This window comes from Schistocerca piceifrons, chromosome X, assembly GCF_021461385.2.
Source record: "Schistocerca piceifrons isolate TAMUIC-IGC-003096 chromosome X, iqSchPice1.1, whole genome shotgun sequence".
Lineage (NCBI taxonomy): Eukaryota > Metazoa > Arthropoda > Insecta > Orthoptera > Acrididae > Schistocerca > Schistocerca piceifrons.
In genome coordinates this window covers 677777864-677795302 of record NC_060149.1, presented here as the reverse complement: position 1 = coordinate 677795302, position 17439 = coordinate 677777864, and the positions used below count along the sequence as shown (strand labels likewise).

Genomic DNA, 17439 nt, shown 5'->3' with positions numbered 1-17439 from the left:
GATTGTGGCACACACCCATGAAGTTTGGAAGATAGGAGATATGAGGTACTGGCAGAACTGAAGCTGTGAGGAGGTGTTTTGACTCATACTTGGGTAGCTCAGTCGGTATAGCACTTGCTCCTGAAAAGCAAAAGTCTCGAGTTTGAGTCTGGTCCAGCACACAGTTTTAATATGCCAGGAAGTTTGAATATGTGTCAACAGCAATAGGAAATTAAGCCAGCAGTCATTTACTTCCATTCAGAAACACTCAATAAAGTGGCTAAACTGCTGTCATAAAATAAGTACAGAGGTTGCTAACTCATAACATGGCACCCTTATTGTACATCACTAAGTAGGCTGTGCATCATTCCGTGTCCCCCAGCTTTTAGCTGTTCATATTAATAAGTGATTGAAGAAATGTGTAACTGATGGATATGTCTTTGTAGATCGTGAATGCAAGTTACTGTTTTCTAAAAGAATTAGTTGCTCATGATGGGAGGGCTGTTGCAGATTAAAATACATGGTTTTATGATACATTTTTGCTATTTCAACTAGACTGCTACTAATAAATCACAGTCAGGTGATATTAACTGCAGCCTTTACCCTCATCTGGATGGCCAACTTACACATCATCTTATACAGGGCCTGTTAATCTTAGACACCCAGTGAATCTTTGTTTACTGGGCATCAGTTGTAATAATACTCTGCAAAAACAGACATAATGTCTTATGGGACAACCGCAATCAGTGATTTTATAATGTTACTTAATATCCGTCTTGATTGCAAATTTTTTTATTATTCATATGACCGGTTTCGGTTCATTCAGAACCATCTTCAGATCTGTAAAAATAATTATACTAATTTACTATTTCACGAAAGCAAATCTTTTTCATCCTATCTTATCAACATCAAATGTACCAGAACGTACCTGATATTTAAGTTACAGGAGTAACCCGTCCAATTCAGCAACTTTCACGTGCTACGTCACATAAAATTGGTTGGCAGAGTGCACGCCATTTATATTAATTATAACACTATTACCGACAGGTGGCGTCTGGTACATGTGTTACATTCCATTTGCACATACTGTATTCAGTAGATCTTTTTTATATTAAAAATATTTAATTAAAATATGTAGATGTCAAAGCTAAAATCTGTACTTGTCAGGATTAAAAAACAGTAAAATTATCATTTTTATACGATCTAATAGGCATAGGGCGATTTATATATCTATGGTGCTGGTGTGAACTTGTTTTCTTCTACGGTCTGCTTCCGTGGTTCCCGCCACTTTGGTGTTGTGCCGCGGTCTGCTCAGTCGTCTGCTGTCCATCGCCGCGAGCAAGAGGGCCGCACAGGAGGGCCCCGTCAACGACGCCAGGCATTGCACACGTCTTCCGGCTTCTCCACCGCACACCATCTCTCATCTCTCGGCCTGGATCTCCATACGCAACAGTTGTCATCTTATACACCCACAAAAATAAAGATCCGGATTTAATCCTCAACGAACAAAGCGAATTCAATCATAACGCCTATTTTAGCATTTATGACGACCTACTAAGATGACAACTGTTGCGTATGGAGATCCAGGCCGAGAGATGAGAGATGGTGCGCGGTGGAGAAGCCGGAAGACGCGTGCAACGCCTGGCGTCGTTGACGGGGCCCTCCTGTGCAGCCCTCTTGCCCGCGGCGATGGACAGCAGACGACTGAGCGGACCGCGGCACAACACCAAAGTGGCGGGAACCACGGAAGCAGACCGTAGAAGAAAACAAGTTCACACCAGCACCATAGATATATAAATCGCCCTATGCCTATTAGATCGTATAAAAATGATAATTTTACTGTTTTTTAATCCTGACAAGTACAGATTTTAGCTTTGACATCTACATATTTTAATTAAATATTTTTAATATAAAAAAGATCTACTGAATACAGTATGTGCAAATGGAATGTAACAAATGTACCAGACGCCACCTGTCGGTAATAGTGTTATAATTAATATAAATGACGTGCACTCTGCCAACCAATTTTATGTGACGTAGCATGTGAAAGTTGCTGAATTGGACGGGTTACTCTTGTAACTTAAATATCAGGTACGTTCTGGTACATTTGATGTTGATAAGATAGGATGAAAAAGATTTGCTTTCGTGAAATAGTAAATTAGTATAATTATTTTTACAGATCTGAAGATGGTTCTGAATGAACCGAAACCGGTCATATGAATAATAAAAAAATTTGCAATCAAGACGGATTTTAAGTAACATAGTAATAATACTCTACAGATACAGAAGGAAGAAAAATTAGAGTTCAACATTCTGTTGGTGGTGTCATAAGACATGGAGCTCAGGATCAGATTGGTGAAGGATAGGAGGGAAACCACCCGTCCACTTTTCAAAGAAGCCAACCCAGCGTCAGCCTTAATCAGATTAGAAAAATTGCTGAAAAAATCTGGATGACTAGACAAAGAACTGAATCACCATTCCCTTATGCGAGCCCAGTGTCATACCACAGCGACACATTGCTCATATCTAATGATAGTCGTAATACTACTGATTTTGTCTCGAAAGAATATGACTTAGCATTCTTGAAATGTTTCCCATAGCTAGGGGGCGGGAATGGACACGGCATAAACATACAAGACAACTACTTTACATTAGACTTGTTTCATTGTTGTATTCAGTTTAGCATTTGAAGCTGTCGGTTGAAGCTAAAGGTGGGATACAATTACACATGCAAGTGAATGTGTTATTAGAAGAGAAGGTATGTTCAGCTGCACAGCACAGTGTCAAACAAAAATAAACATGTCAGTGCAAGATATACAGTAATGTTTGGTTCATGTTGTTAGTATTTTCCACTCAAAATAAAAACTGACAGATCTGATCTGTTTCACATTGATTAATATAGTGTGTCATACCAAGTGTGTAAATTATTGAATCTCTTTATTTTCTTTCTTTTGTGTGTAGTGTCAGCATAACCATTGTAAAATTCTTGAATCCTTGATAATATAACTGGACTCTCGAATATGTGCCACTTGTCTTGTCTCGATGGGAATTTTTATGAATTACTTTGATGTACTCCTCCAGAACTACAAGTTTATAACTGGTGTTGAATCGCATAACAAACCTGTTTTATTTCTTTACACATCCACTTTCCATATACTGCTGTTGGCATTTATTCTCACAGTATTCATTCAGTTTATCTATGTTTGGTGCCGTATCACGTGCCTAGTTTGTCATGTACCTCATTTGCTACTAGTAAATGGGATTTTAAGTACAATAATTTACCAATTCTTAATCTTGCAGTGCCATTTATTAAGTCAGTTGATACTAAGACTTCTACTGAAAGTTTTATAATACAGCCCCAGAAATTTAGAGACTAACCCACACAACTCTGTATTGAATACATTTCTAAAATGAACTGTAGAAAGACCAAGTTACAGATTTATTGGACTACATAATGAAAAATTTGATAAAAATTACAGTTTTAATGTCAGAGGCAGAAGCATTCTTTCAGAAACTGATGACCGAACACACTGTTTTATTGAAAGAACAGCAGAAACAGCATGTCATACACTGCTATGATACTGTCTCAGAAAAACCATTTGAGGTTCATTGCTGGCAGTATAGTTAGAAAACTAAGTGCTTATAGAAAGGTGAGTGAGCTACTGAAAATGTGTCTCAACATGAGAGTACAGCTGAACGCCTGACATTTGTATAGCCCTGATACCTGCCATTAATGTTGATGAAAGTACTTGAAGATGATAAAGAATTAAATGTGGTACAAATAGCTGCAAAGACCTTATTGGGTGTGTGCCAACATACGACTACTAGAGTTAATAAGCAGTTTTGTAGTGTTAAGTGGATGAATTGAAACAGAAACAATTAGGTTTTGTGTTAATCAGAGTGCATATGACTACTAGAGTTAATAAGCAGTTTTGTAGTGTTAAGTGGATGAATTGAAACAGAAACAATTAGGTTTTGTGTTAATCAGAGTGAGACTGACATCACACAAAATTTATTTACGTAACATGGGTCCCAAAATTAGTTTCAAAATTCATTTAAAATGTATCTAACAATTTTTACTGCCTTTAGCATAAGATACTTCTCCTTGATGAAACTTCCTCAAATCTGACTTTTTCTCCAATCATCCCTCTCCTCCCGCCTGTTGCAGTCATCACCCCCTTCATGCCCAGTACATATTTCTATGCACTGTAGGTGAGTGCCTGATTTTAGTATGAAGGGTAGTAGTATTTGAGAGGAAGTCCTTTGCAGCTGTAATTTCAAGCATCACCATCAACAAAATTGAAATTTGTGTTCATTTGTGTGTTCTTTTGTAGAGGGGAGTGCGGATGGACTACGGAATATCAAAGCGTAAGCTTCTTGATGTTTTTCATAGACTGTGTGTTCCTCTGCCACAGAGGCAATACAAACTTTCTCGAAGAGGAAAGGAATTAACAAAAATGCGTGAAAAGCAAGAACAGGAAAAGGCAAAGCAAAGGTATCGGGCAACTTTATCTCTTTGCTTAACATTTTTAAATTGTTATAGCTTGTTCTTCATGCTATTCCTAAAATAAAGCAAAAATATTTGCTTGTTTGTGAGATGTGTAGCTCATTATCTGTACATTTGACACAATTTAAGGATTTCTAATTTCTTGGTATCATGTTAAGTTACTGAGTAGAATCATTGCTTTCTTGTATGTCACTCATTTACAAGTATGAGGTCTGGGATCGTGATTTGGATACTGAACGGCTTGGTTACTGGATTAGTCTGAGATTAAGTTGATTTTTGCAGTCTCATGTTTCATTAAGCATTTTGAAAAAGCAGCTAACCGACTCATATTTACTTAATGCTGAAATATTTTAAATACTCTTAACAACTGTATTTTGTAAGTACTGTACAGATGTTTTCAATGTATTTTCTTTCCCAATACAGCACATCTGTTACAAACAATAGCCCATCATCATCATCAGCATCATCCTTGTCATTATTGTCGTCATCATCAACAATGCCATATTCAAATCGTCAGAAACAGCACTCTGACCATACAGGAAAGGATCGTTTAAAACCACCTCCAGATCTTACTCAGAGTAAAAAGATCAAGTTGAACACCAGCACCTCCACATCTGGAAGCAGTAAAGCAAGTAATGGAGGTGATAATTTCCTTGACAAAATAATCATTAAAAGTAAATCAACTGACAAGAAAGCTGATGTAAAAGTAGAGAAGAGCCAAAATGAAGAACAAAATGCAAAGAAGGATGTTTGTTCAGAACCTACTAAAGCAAAAAAGATAACACTGAAGAGACCTGTTATTGAAATGGAAGAGGTAAGTTAATACATCTACAATCTATAATGTTCTGAAGCCTTGGAACAGTATATTTTCTTAATAGCGTACTTTTCTAACACAGTTGTGAAGATACCGTAAGCACTTTTGTATTTTCTTGCATCACAACATGTAATTAAAAAATTTGGACATATTTCTACCACCAAATGAGGTGCCACAAAGGTTAAGACAATGAACTTGTATTTGGGAGGATGGTATGTCAGATTCCTGTCTGATCATACAGATCTAGTTTTTCCACAATTTCCCCTAATATCTTCAGGCAGTGCCAGGATGGCCCTTTGAAAAGGGCACACCAGATTTCTTTCCCCATCATTCCCCAATATGAGGTTTTGCTCCTCTAAAGACATTAAACCAAAATCTGCCTTCCTTGTGTTTCTGCTGTGTTGTCTAAGCATCTGATCCATTTTATTGAGTCCACCATTCTTTCATATTGAATTATTTCTGAAAATGACACTGATTGTAAAATTAGAGGAATTTCACTTCATTTGTAGGCTTGCTGGCGTTCATTCTTCCTACACACCATTCACAAGTTGAACAGGGAAGAGGGAAATAATAGTGGTACATGAGGTACCTCCTGCCTGACACCATAAAGTTGCTTTTGGAGTATAAGAAAAAAGTTATGTAACACTCTCATTAGTTGTAACAGTATTACGAAAAGTTGCTACTCACTATATAGTGGAGATGCTGAGTTGCAGATAGGCACAGTCAGAAGACTGTCACAATATTCTTAACATCCTGGATTTTCCATTGTTTGACTCTTATTACTTGCATAGTTTGTGTTTTTTAACCAGAAACCTCTGTCTTAATACTCTTTTGATCACAGATAGTTGCTGCATTCTGCCACATGTGTTGTGGAGGTAAAAGTAAGCCTGCATTTCTAGTGCAGTTCAGTAGTGTTTGCTGTGTCTCTAATGTCACTTGTACATACTGTTTAGTCAACCAACTAGCCTGGAAGGATCATTTCAATTTTAGGCTGTGTTCACATTGTGACTTTACAGCAAGAAAGATTATCAACATAGGAAGTTTCGTGCTGAATTGGCAAAGAACATTATGACATCATTTGAACATTCACTCACTATGGAGAGATGCAAAACATTGAAGATCTGCCTAATAGTGGTTGCATGGAACCAGCAACATCAGCTAATGATAACTACCACCAAATTATGGCTTCTAGGTACCTTGAGGAGAATACAATAGATCTGTGCACTGCCTTTTGAAGGCAGTTGGTAGGGCTGTGCCAATACAGACAGTATGCAGCCATCTCCATATGAACAATTTTGCTTCCAGGCATCTGACATGAACCACACTACAAACCCCTGAGCACCATGGTGCACAAAGAAAGTGAGAGAAACAACACATTGAATAGAACGTGGATCAGTAGTGTCTAGTACTCTTCATTTATGAGTGCAGGATTTATCACATCTGTTGATTGAGTGTTGTAGAAAAGTGTGGAGGTGTCCGGGTAACAATGTTTGTGTAAGGCATGTGGGTTCAGCAGGAAGATGAGTCAGTCTTGTTTCAAGCCTGTATTGCACATGGAGACTGGATGCTTCTCATCACTATCGAGGGTAATGGGAGGGCAGTGCAGTAATGAGGCAGGATCCTTCAACCCACTGTCAAGCCCTAAAATCAATATTTTGCCATGCGAAAGGAATGATCTGTGGTATCTGCTAACAAGAACCTAAAGGATCATATTTGATATCAGTTGAAAGTTGCAGTGCATTGATGTAGGACGCCTTCTCACACAGTGGTTGACCTCAGGATTGATGTTGCTGAAGAGTGGGACAAGTCTGACGACCTTGCTGACTGCACAATTAGGGATCCAATAATGTTACAGTGCATGGGGCAGAGTAACACATTATTGAATTAACCCAGAAGCAATTTATTTTTTGCAAATGTACTAAATCCAAGGTGTATATGACCCGGGACAACCGGAAGATCCGGGAAAAACCCGGGAATTTTTTCATCCGGGAGAAAACCGGGAAAAACCCGGGAATTGTTTACAATTCCGGGAATTTTTCATTGTTTTAGTTTTCAGTTAAATTTTTGTGATTTTGAGTGGTAATAACCAATACTCTAACAAAGAATGTTACTGTAACCCGCTACTGCAGAATAACACTGCAGCAACAAAAAAAAAAAAAAAACATAAAATAAACTTAAGTTGCAAAGGAAATGGGCCGTATACATCAACAAAACACAGTGCTCATACAAGCGTCTGCCAACAGCAAATTGTGTCAAATGCTTTTGGAAGACTATGCAATACTTCATAACAAGAAACTGCCTCCGATGAGCGTGACGTGACAACTGTTTACTTTAGATTCCTTTGAGCAGTTGCGGGCGGGCTCTTGTGCATGCGTAGTAGAGTTGCGTATGAGTAGTACCGTCTCCCGCTTCTGGTTACGGAAGTGTGGCTGGGCGCCACTACTTAATATTGCCCCGGTTCGGAAATATCGTAGATCCGGGGCTGATGCACAGAGCAGTCCGACTTGTGCTCAGAGCCATTCGAGCCAGTCCGAGTTGTGGTGGGGAGGTGGGTCGCCTCCACGTGACCTGTGTTTACGTCTAGTGATTTTGTTCTTTCCTCTTCGTTTATTTCTCTCACGTTAAATGATAAAACGGATTTTTGTGACCGGGAGATATCAAATGAATTAAAATACGTTCACATAGTTACGGATGGCTAAAATATGTTATTAGTTTCAGATTTTATTTCCACCTTTCTGACAGTCAAGCATTAATCGCCTTGCGGAACGGTGAAGTTATCTTTGTCGGTTTGCTAAAGAGATTTGGCTTTTATTTATCTTTTCTGCTGAGGTAGTCAGTTTATTTGAAACGAACTGTTTAATTTCACACTGTTGGTTGGTTTCAACTGTTCGCTGATTTCAAGTGCACGTATGCATTATGCCATAATAAAGAACCGAACATGAGATAATACACTACTGGTACTCCAAGAAAATATACATCCGAATTTGGACATACGAATGTGCACTTTAAGCCGAATTATGCATTTTAGTATGGTTCACAAAATTCTCTTGAAGTTTCCTTTGATGTCTTGTTTATTTTATGACATAATGTAAGATCTTTTAATGTTTTACACGTACGAACATAGGGCCTTCCTGCATCATCGCGTGGTGACAACTGTTATCTGTGCGCTCTCTTGCAACTGCTAAAACGAACCTATTTCTAACAGGTAGCAGCAAAATATTGCGAACGGTGGTTTGAAAAGCGTTACATGCGCTAAAAGCAAATTTCCTTTTACGCAAGATGAGCCATGTGCGAGAATGTACGATGAATTTCTTAAATAACAAAGCGTTTGACTCTCATTTAAAAATCAACTCTTTGAGGACGGCCATTTTGAAGAATTTTGAGCTCAGGAGATCACACATTTACGTCGTTATTAAAAATTTTACTGGCAAATTTGTGTGATTGATCTTAAAGTGAATCACGTGCAGAAAAGATCAACATATGTGGAAGCTTAGCTTCTCTTCCAGCTTATTAATCTTGGAGACCAATATTATATATGAATGCTGTGTGTATTAATTTAAACCATTAACTTTTCTTATTTGTGTTTTTGCGCTACTTAAGAGTGATCTTGCTAATGACTGTCGACATCACGTGTCCTATGCTGTCATCAGATGGCGAGATCACATGACATGAGTGATGAGTGGCTTACAAAAGCGCATCACAATCCTGACTTCAATTCTTTGGAAAGTAACATGCGGTATTTGGTGGAATTCGAATTTATACCTACGTATTACGAAACTATGCAGCGTACACATTGCTGCACATCAAAGGTGTTTCAAAACGTGTTTTTTCCCCCCTGAGTTTCGTTTTCTAAATTGGCAGGAAATTCTACGTCGGTATATAAAACCATAAACATTCAAAGGATTGATGAGGGCCAAGGAATAGTATACGGTCACTTAACACGGAAAAAGTGTGTTTTCGCCAGGGAGAAAGTGTATTTTTAACCGGGAAAAATCCGGGATTTTTTTTTTTCCTTGTCCACGTAGACACCCTGTAAATCTCTAAACTCTGTCCTAATAGGCCTCAGAAGGGACAACAGTACAGGCCGACCACGGTGTCATCCTCAGCCGGTAGGCATCATTGCGTATTTCTCAGTAAAGTAACGTTTTCAGTTTCATAAGGTTTATTCTTTCTCTCCGTGCTCCCCTTGAATTTAAAGCTCATGCATGTCTGTAGCTATGAGTTATGATCAAAAAGTAACAGGAGTGTTTGTTTTTCTTAAAGAGTCTTTATTTATCAACATCAACTTTGTCCCCTTCATAGCAATCCCCCACAGAAATAATATGCTAGTGCCAGCACTTTTTACAGTCTTTGAAGAACTTCCGAAACTCACTCAAAGAACAGCTTTTACTGAGCAGAACGTGGGGCACATGCCACACCCCAGTAGGTATATGGTTCTCTTTGTAGCTGTACTTAATATCTCTAACTTTTTGTGGGACTCAGATGGCTCCTGATGATCAATGATTACTCTCTTGGCCTTCTTGGGAGCTCATTTTGCAGTGTTAATGCCCAGTAACCAATAAAGAAAATGAGGGGGGGGTAACCCACAAACGTGTGTTCTAAGCAAAGAGTAGAAACAAGTAACCAGAAAATTTCAATGTGCTAATATGTTCTTGCCCTTTCCAGTAGCAAAGAAGGGTTTACAGGGGCTGGCTGGGACACTTATATCAGTGAAATGCCTCTGTAATAGCCTTCTCTTAGTGGAAACTTCTACATACTACTCCAGTTAACAAAGGGGGAAAAAATAGGGGGGGGGGGGGGGGGGCTATACAGTCACAAATTTTTGCGCAGTGCTAGGAGAGGAGTATCTTCAACAACATACTAAAAATCCTATTGGGTGAGGCGTGAGCATTGGGACATTTAAATATGACTTTTTTTATATTTTTCTCGAATAATTCGAAAACTGTGGCTCCTAGCGCAAATGTTTCCCAGTACCAAATTAGACTACACCAATGTCGTGAAAAAAAGGTCCTATTCGTTTCTTCTCTGAGACTAATAGCTTCCTCATTGCAGATGGAATAATTGCAGATTATTAAAAAATGGTGTTGTAACAATATAAAATTGTTTGTTTTTAAAGTTGATTAAAAATTAAATGTGTGTTGCAGTGGTGCCATATTAAGGGAAAATTGTGTTCCTGGGGTGATACAGGGTGATTTGGGGGGGGGGGGGGTTGTGAGGAGTAGAAACGTGAGGGGAGGTAGGTCGCCATATGGTGTTCATGCGCTTCCTCTTTCGTAGGTCTGGAAACTGGAGATAGAGCAGGTGATTCCCCACTCTGTCTACCCCTCTAGGTCACAAGAAGCAACTACAGGGTGTCTCAGAAAGTTATAGTGACACACACACACACACACACACACACACACACACACACACAATTCCCCCAGAACTAGTCCACAAACTGATTTCCTGTGCCATATCCCCACATACCCCAATCCTACCACCACACCCAAGAACCAGCTACGAATGACGTCCCCTTTGCCACCCAATACCACCCCAGAGTGGAACAACTGAACCACAGTCTTTGTCAGTGCTTTCATTATCTATCATGCACCGAAATGGTGGATATCCTACCCAAGACCCTTCTCACCCCTCCGAAAATGGTGTTCCGTCACCCACCCGACCTCTACAACATCCTAGTCCATCCCAATGCCACTCATAATCCTAACCCCTTATCATAGGGAATATATCCCTGTGGAAGACCCAGATACAATATCTGCCCAACCCACCCACTGAGCATTTCCTGTTCCAGTCCTGTCACAGGTTTATCCTACCCTAATAGAGGCTGAGCCGCCTGTGCAAGCAACCATGTCATATACCAGCTCTGCTGTAATCATTGCATATCTTCTTATATCGGTATGACTGCCAACCAGCTGTCCACCAGGCTGAATAACAACTACCAAACTGTGGCCAAGAGGAAAGTGGACCACCTTGTGGCCCAACATGCAGCTGAAAATAACATGGTTTATTTCAGTGGCTGCTTCATAACACGGGCCATCTGGATCCTCCCCTCCACCACCAGCTTTTCTGAACTGCGCAGGTGAGAGTTATCCTTACAACATGCAGCTGAAAATAACATGGTTTATTTCAGTGGCTGCTTCATAACACGTGCCATCTGGATCCTCCCCTCCACCACCAGCTTTTCTGAACTGCACAGGTGAGAGTTATCCTTACAACACATCCTCTTCTGCTGAAATCTTCCCTTGCCAACATGCCCACCAGTCTTTTCCCCTTCTCTGTTCCTCTCCTTTGCTGCTCCCCACCCCCCTCCCTCCACCACAGCCTCATGACACTGCACCTGGCAACCTTCTCCTGCCATAGTCCCTCCACACTCCACCAGACAATGCTCACTTCTCCCTCTCCACCCGTATCCTGCTGTCCCGTCCACTTTCCCGCCCCCAATCTGGATTGTTACTTCCATTTGTTACAACAGTTACATTCTGCCCAGAGCTGCTGGAGGTAGTAGTAGTGTGCTGGAGGTAGTGGTTGTGTGCATGAGGTCTGGTTGCTTATGTGGATGTGTGTTTGTTTTGCTTTCTGTGGGTAGCCATCTATCTTTTTCATAATATTGTTTATATTCCAACCTGGCTGAAAGCTCAAATGTGTTACACTCTTTTTGTTGTGCCTGTCTGCAACTCAGTGTGTCATTTTTACAGTGAGTAGCCATCTATCTTTTTCATAATATTATTTATATTCCAACCTAGGATTTCCATTGTTCGAAAGTGGATCCTCTGTAAAACAAGCTGCACTCTGTTAAGTTAATTGGATGTTATTCAGCAACAAGACCGTCTCCAGAACTGAATGAAACATTTAATGACTGTAATATTCTAGAATCCACTTCAGACTTCCTTACCGAGCGAGGTGGCGCAGTGGTTAGCACACTGGACTCGCATTCGGGAGGACGACGGTTCAATCCCGTCTCCGGCCATCCTGATTTAGGTTTTCTGTGATTTCCCTAAATCGCTTCAGGCGAATGCCGAGATGGTTCCTTTGAAACGGCACGGCCGATTTTCTTCCCAATTCTTCCCTAACCCGAGCTTGCGCTCCGTCTCTAATGACCTCGTTGTCGACGGGACGTTAAACACTAACCACCACCTCAGACTTCCTTAGAGAGAAGATGGACCATTGTGGAAGGAACTGTATCACTCTGAAGTGGACAGATGCTGATGCTGTGAAGATTCAGGAACAGACCACCTACAGAGACTCTTTTGACCTGGGTTGTAAAGGCTAAAGCCTGAAGGGTAATGAGAGAGCCAGTTGAAATCACAATAAGAGGTCATGAAAACCAGTATTTTACGGACTATTAAGATGCTATGGACTGTAAGAAACACCTTAATTTTCAAGCAATGTTTTAAAATAACATTTTGACTATTTTTATTATAATATTGAAAAGCCAGACTAAAACAAATTCTTAGTTTATATAGCCGAACTGACCTTTAAAATCCCTGAAGATCTTCATCTGAACTTTCTTCTTCCTCTTCTTCTTCCTCTCTGTCACCATTGTTGTTGCCTTCGTATATATAAGATTGTTTTTACTGCCGTTGAGAGCGTTACTTATGCTGCACTTCTTGAAAGGTTTACCAATAATGTCTTCTCACTCTTGACTGCAACTGTTTTATCTGTTGACACACTTGTGTGATTGTAGGCTGTTTTAAAGCTCCTTTCGGTGTGAATTCTTGTTAGGTTTCATCAGTCATACATTTGTTCAACTGCTCTCTCATATATACTTTAAACGATTAATTTTTCGAGATGTCAAGAGGTTGCAATTAGTCCTCACAGAATAACTGCAAGCTCTGTATTTCCCTGTCTCAGTTTCTCTTTCACAGAATTTTTCAAATGACTACTAAAGTGATCTAGCACATGAAGAGAACTCTTCTTCAGTCAAGCAACTTTCCTTCTCTCTCACACTCTGTTAATGCATAATTTTATACAAGCCATGTCCGTCCAACCATTGTCATGTAAATGAATGGCACCATGTGATGGTATTGCAGAAGGTTTTGGCATTGTTTTGCCCTTGATAATGATCATTGGATTAAATTTAGTACTATCAGCATAACATGAAAGGACAGCAGTGTAGTGCATTTTTCATGTCTACTTGTTTTTTATATTTACAGTTTTAGCACCTTTGATGTTTTGTTACTCGGTACATCAAATGTCCAAGGAGTTTCATCCATATTTGCTATTTGGCATAGTTCCACACCAGTTTTCTTTCAATTTTAAACAATAAAGCATTGAAAAGATAATATTTCTCTTCATACTCTCTTGGCATTTTCTGATATATTTTGGTTTTGGTTCACTTTTTAAGTTCATGATGCTTCATAAACCTGTACCTCCAACCAACTCCATGCTTTAAGTCTGTTAAGTTCCGCTGTAGCACAAGCTTGTGAGCATATATCAATTCCAGTGGCATTTTGATGGTGTCCTTGAATCCATTTCAGTACATCATCTTCTAGTTTTGGTCATTTACCATTTATTCCTCTATTTGCACATTTAGTCTTCCACACTTTTTTTTTCAGTTCTGCTTTACTAGATCACCACTCGTGAGGTTTTTTTTATGTTTTGGAGGGTCAAAACGCTGCTCAGCTGCTCTGTTTCCATGTTGTTATACATATTCTATTACTTTCAATGTATTGCTTGTATTGTATGAATACCTTTTATTTTTTCCCATTACAAAGGTAGCTACTAACGAAAATATTGTACTATTACCAACAACACAAACCACTTTCAATTCAAGATCAGTGGCACCGTAGACTGTAGTGATGCAGTGGGCAGGAGGGAGGCAGTGTGTTAGTAAGCTTGTGAATCCCCGCAACTTATGTTTGTTGCATCAGTGCACTGCTACTGTCAGTGGAATTCATTGTTGCCAGATAGAGACAGGTTTCCTGCAGCATCGAATATATGGCCGTTTTTAATACGGCCGGGAATTTTGGACGTTTTTATATTGATTCTGAGTATAAGATGCACCTGAATTTTGGAGGCAATGTCTTGAAGCAAAAAGTGCATCTTATAGTTCGTAAAATACAGTAATTGCCCCAACATCTTCCACAGAAGTGTGGGAATCAGTAAGCAGGATTTCAGCGAAAGATAGGGCAATTCACCTGACAACCATTTTAAAACAATGGGGTGCTCAACAAATACACCACATGAGGCAACACACACAGTGGCACAATATTTCTACAGAATATCACCTTGTCTGAGCCAGAGATTGGATTTTTGTGCTACAAGTAAGACCTGGTGATGCTCCGAGTTAATATTTACTCTAACAAAGAATTGAAATTGCAGCCTGCCCTTCTTCTTGAATTCTATTCTACATTCACTACTTCCCATGAAATCACACCAGAATAATATGCGATTCTTTAGGACTAGTTACGACATCTATGCTAGGTATGGAAAGAAATCTTAGTTACCTTTTGTAACAAGTTCTGGTCTGAGGGGCAATACCCTGACTCATGGAAAGAAGCTGTCATTGTTCCTCTCTTAAATCTGGGGAGGGATGGCCTGCATGTAAGTTACTGTCATGTTACAGCCCTCATGAAATTTTGTGGAAAAGTTGTAGACTACTAGATAGGAGTATGGGAATAGCTATTACAAATGTTATGATTATAGTAAAATAGCCACAGGTATTTTTGTGACCACTACTGTTAATGACATGTTTCAAAAATATCATCATCAGATTCTGAAAAGAGATTTTTACAAAACCAATTACAAGTTTCAAACACATTGTACAAATGTGGTATAGCCAGATATTAAACATACTAGTTAAGTGAACAGACACACTACAGTGTACTGAGTGAAGTTCAGTGTGCGTAATTGAAGAGGAACTGAACATCCGTGGCTGGAGAGCCACCCAAGAAAACTAAAGTAGCTGTAAGGTGGCAACATATCGTACTCAAGTGAAGCCAATGAATACCAAAAGATGTGTACAGAAAGGCACTTTTTTTTTTTTTTTTTTTTTTTTTTTTTTTTGTAATTACTACTGCTTTGCCCCACTGTAAACATTAGGCTAGTTTTATAATGTGGTACTTGATGTACTTTTATTGGTTGTAGCCACTGTTTATTATGGTATACTGTACAGAAACAGGAGTTTACCCCTGAAACATTGTTTTTATCCTTTTACATTTTACTACATACTGTATTCACTAAGTAGGTGCTGTGCCAATTTTAGTTGTGCAAAATTTCAATACGTACAATAGACAGATATTGCTACAAATTATACTTCATAACCAGAACCTATAGTGCAAGGTCTCACATTGCACACTAATTTTTATGTTATTAATTATGTGGAACAAAGCAGTAGTAATTACAAAAAAGTGCCTTTCTGTATAAGTTTTTTGGCATTCATTGGCTTTGGTTGTGTACGAGATGTTGCTACCTAGTGACAACTTCAGTTTTCTTGCGTGGCTCTCCAGCCAGAGATGTTCAGTTCCTATTCAATATGGTACACTTAAGTTGACTCATTACATTGTATGGCACGTGTCCCTTAATTGGTATATATAATACCTGATTATACCACACTTGTACAATGTGTTCACAATTTGTAATTGGTTTTGTAAAAATCTCTTTCCAGAATCTGATATTGATATTTTTGAAATGTGTCATTAAAAAGAGTGGTCACGAAACTACCTGTTGCTATTTTACTATTATTGTGGTGTCCATAATAGTTGTGTTCATGTTCTTATTTAGTATCAACATGGGCGCACATCTCATTTGCGAGTTTATATCACAAATGCATCGTAGGCTACGTGGTTAACAAGTATTTTATGTGGACCTTGTAAATAAGAAATGTAACTAGTTCCCTCCAATGTGGATTCGGAAAAACACTGGTCTACTTTTGACATCTTAGTGTTCATAGAGGCAATTAGTCAAGATCATTCCTGTGGAAATGTAATCTTATAGCGATATTCGTAGACATCCACCAATCACATCATATTAGTAAGAGGTACTACATCATGGTTCAGTTGCATGATTGATGCTTCTATGGTCATCTCCCCCACCTACAGAGATCTTTTCTCTGAAAGTGCTATTTTAGATGTGGAATTGCCACTATCAATGGGTTTTATGCAACCTACAATGCCTTCAAAAACTGTGCATGAGATTTTCATACTCTTGCACTTGCTATGTGCAATCTAGGAGTCCTACAGAAAAAGGAACAGAATCTTTTTGTATGAAATTTAAAGTACTTAAATTTTGTACTGGGATACGTTTCCACAGGAGGCCACTGTTTTCAAGTTATTCAAGAGAAACACATTTGACAGTCAAATTTGTATGTTTTTCTTGAATAATTCAAGAACTATGGCATCTAGTGTCAGTGCAACCTTCATACCCCAAAATGTGCATTATAAACGTATCCGGTTAGTTACTGGGCCAGCCATACTCCTAAGTAGAGAAGCTGGGGAGTAGCAACCAGCTATCTGGTGACAACTACCGTATTTACTCGAATCTAAGCCGCACCTGAAAAATGAGACACGAAATAAAGGAAAAAAAAATTTCCCGAATCTTAGCCGCACCTGAAATTTGAGACTCGAAATTCAAGGGGAGAGAAAAGTTTTAGGCCGCACCTCCAAATCGAAACAAAGTTGGTCCATTGTAACATGAGACACAATTTAGGTCGAATGAATGACGATACCGCTACAGTAGTTTGGTTGGAGTCGTAAGCTTAGCAGTTAATCTTTACCGGGTAGCCATTGCTATGCGCCAGGCGCTCCGTCCGTGTTTATACGGGTACTCTTCCTTTTTCACGTGCTTCGCCTGGTTTGAATCGATTGCTTATTTTGCTTTGATCTGATAAGTGCCGTTTTCTTTGTTGTAGGTGTTTACGTCACTCTAAGCTGAAAATGCATTACTGTACTGCGTCATGCATTGTTCGTCACATTCTGATAGTCGTGTTTACGGCCTGTCGCCGCTCGCGGCATGGCTTGCTTTTGTGCGCGCTACCACTGCTTAAAATTTAAAAAGAAAAAAAAAAGAGAGAGGAATCATCTCATTAGCGAAGCAATGGCAATAGTCTGCTATTTGTTGATACTTACACAGCTGCTTTCTTTGATAATGATCAACAAGAACCAAATAATAGACTGCGTATGATAGAACATGTTCTGAACGAGAG

General features: G+C 39.2%; 1 protein-coding gene across 1 annotated transcript in view; it reads left to right on the top strand.

Annotated features, from left to right (window-relative positions):
* LOC124721848 overlaps positions 1-17439 on the top strand; it is a 63999-nt gene that overhangs the window by 31725 nt on the left and 14835 nt on the right. Inside the window, exons 2-3 of the mRNA XM_047246979.1 lie at positions 4314-4474; positions 4910-5300. Coding sequence (XP_047102935.1) covers positions 4314-4474; positions 4910-5300 — 552 coding nt within the window. The remainder of the gene's footprint in view (positions 1-4313; positions 4475-4909; positions 5301-17439) is intronic.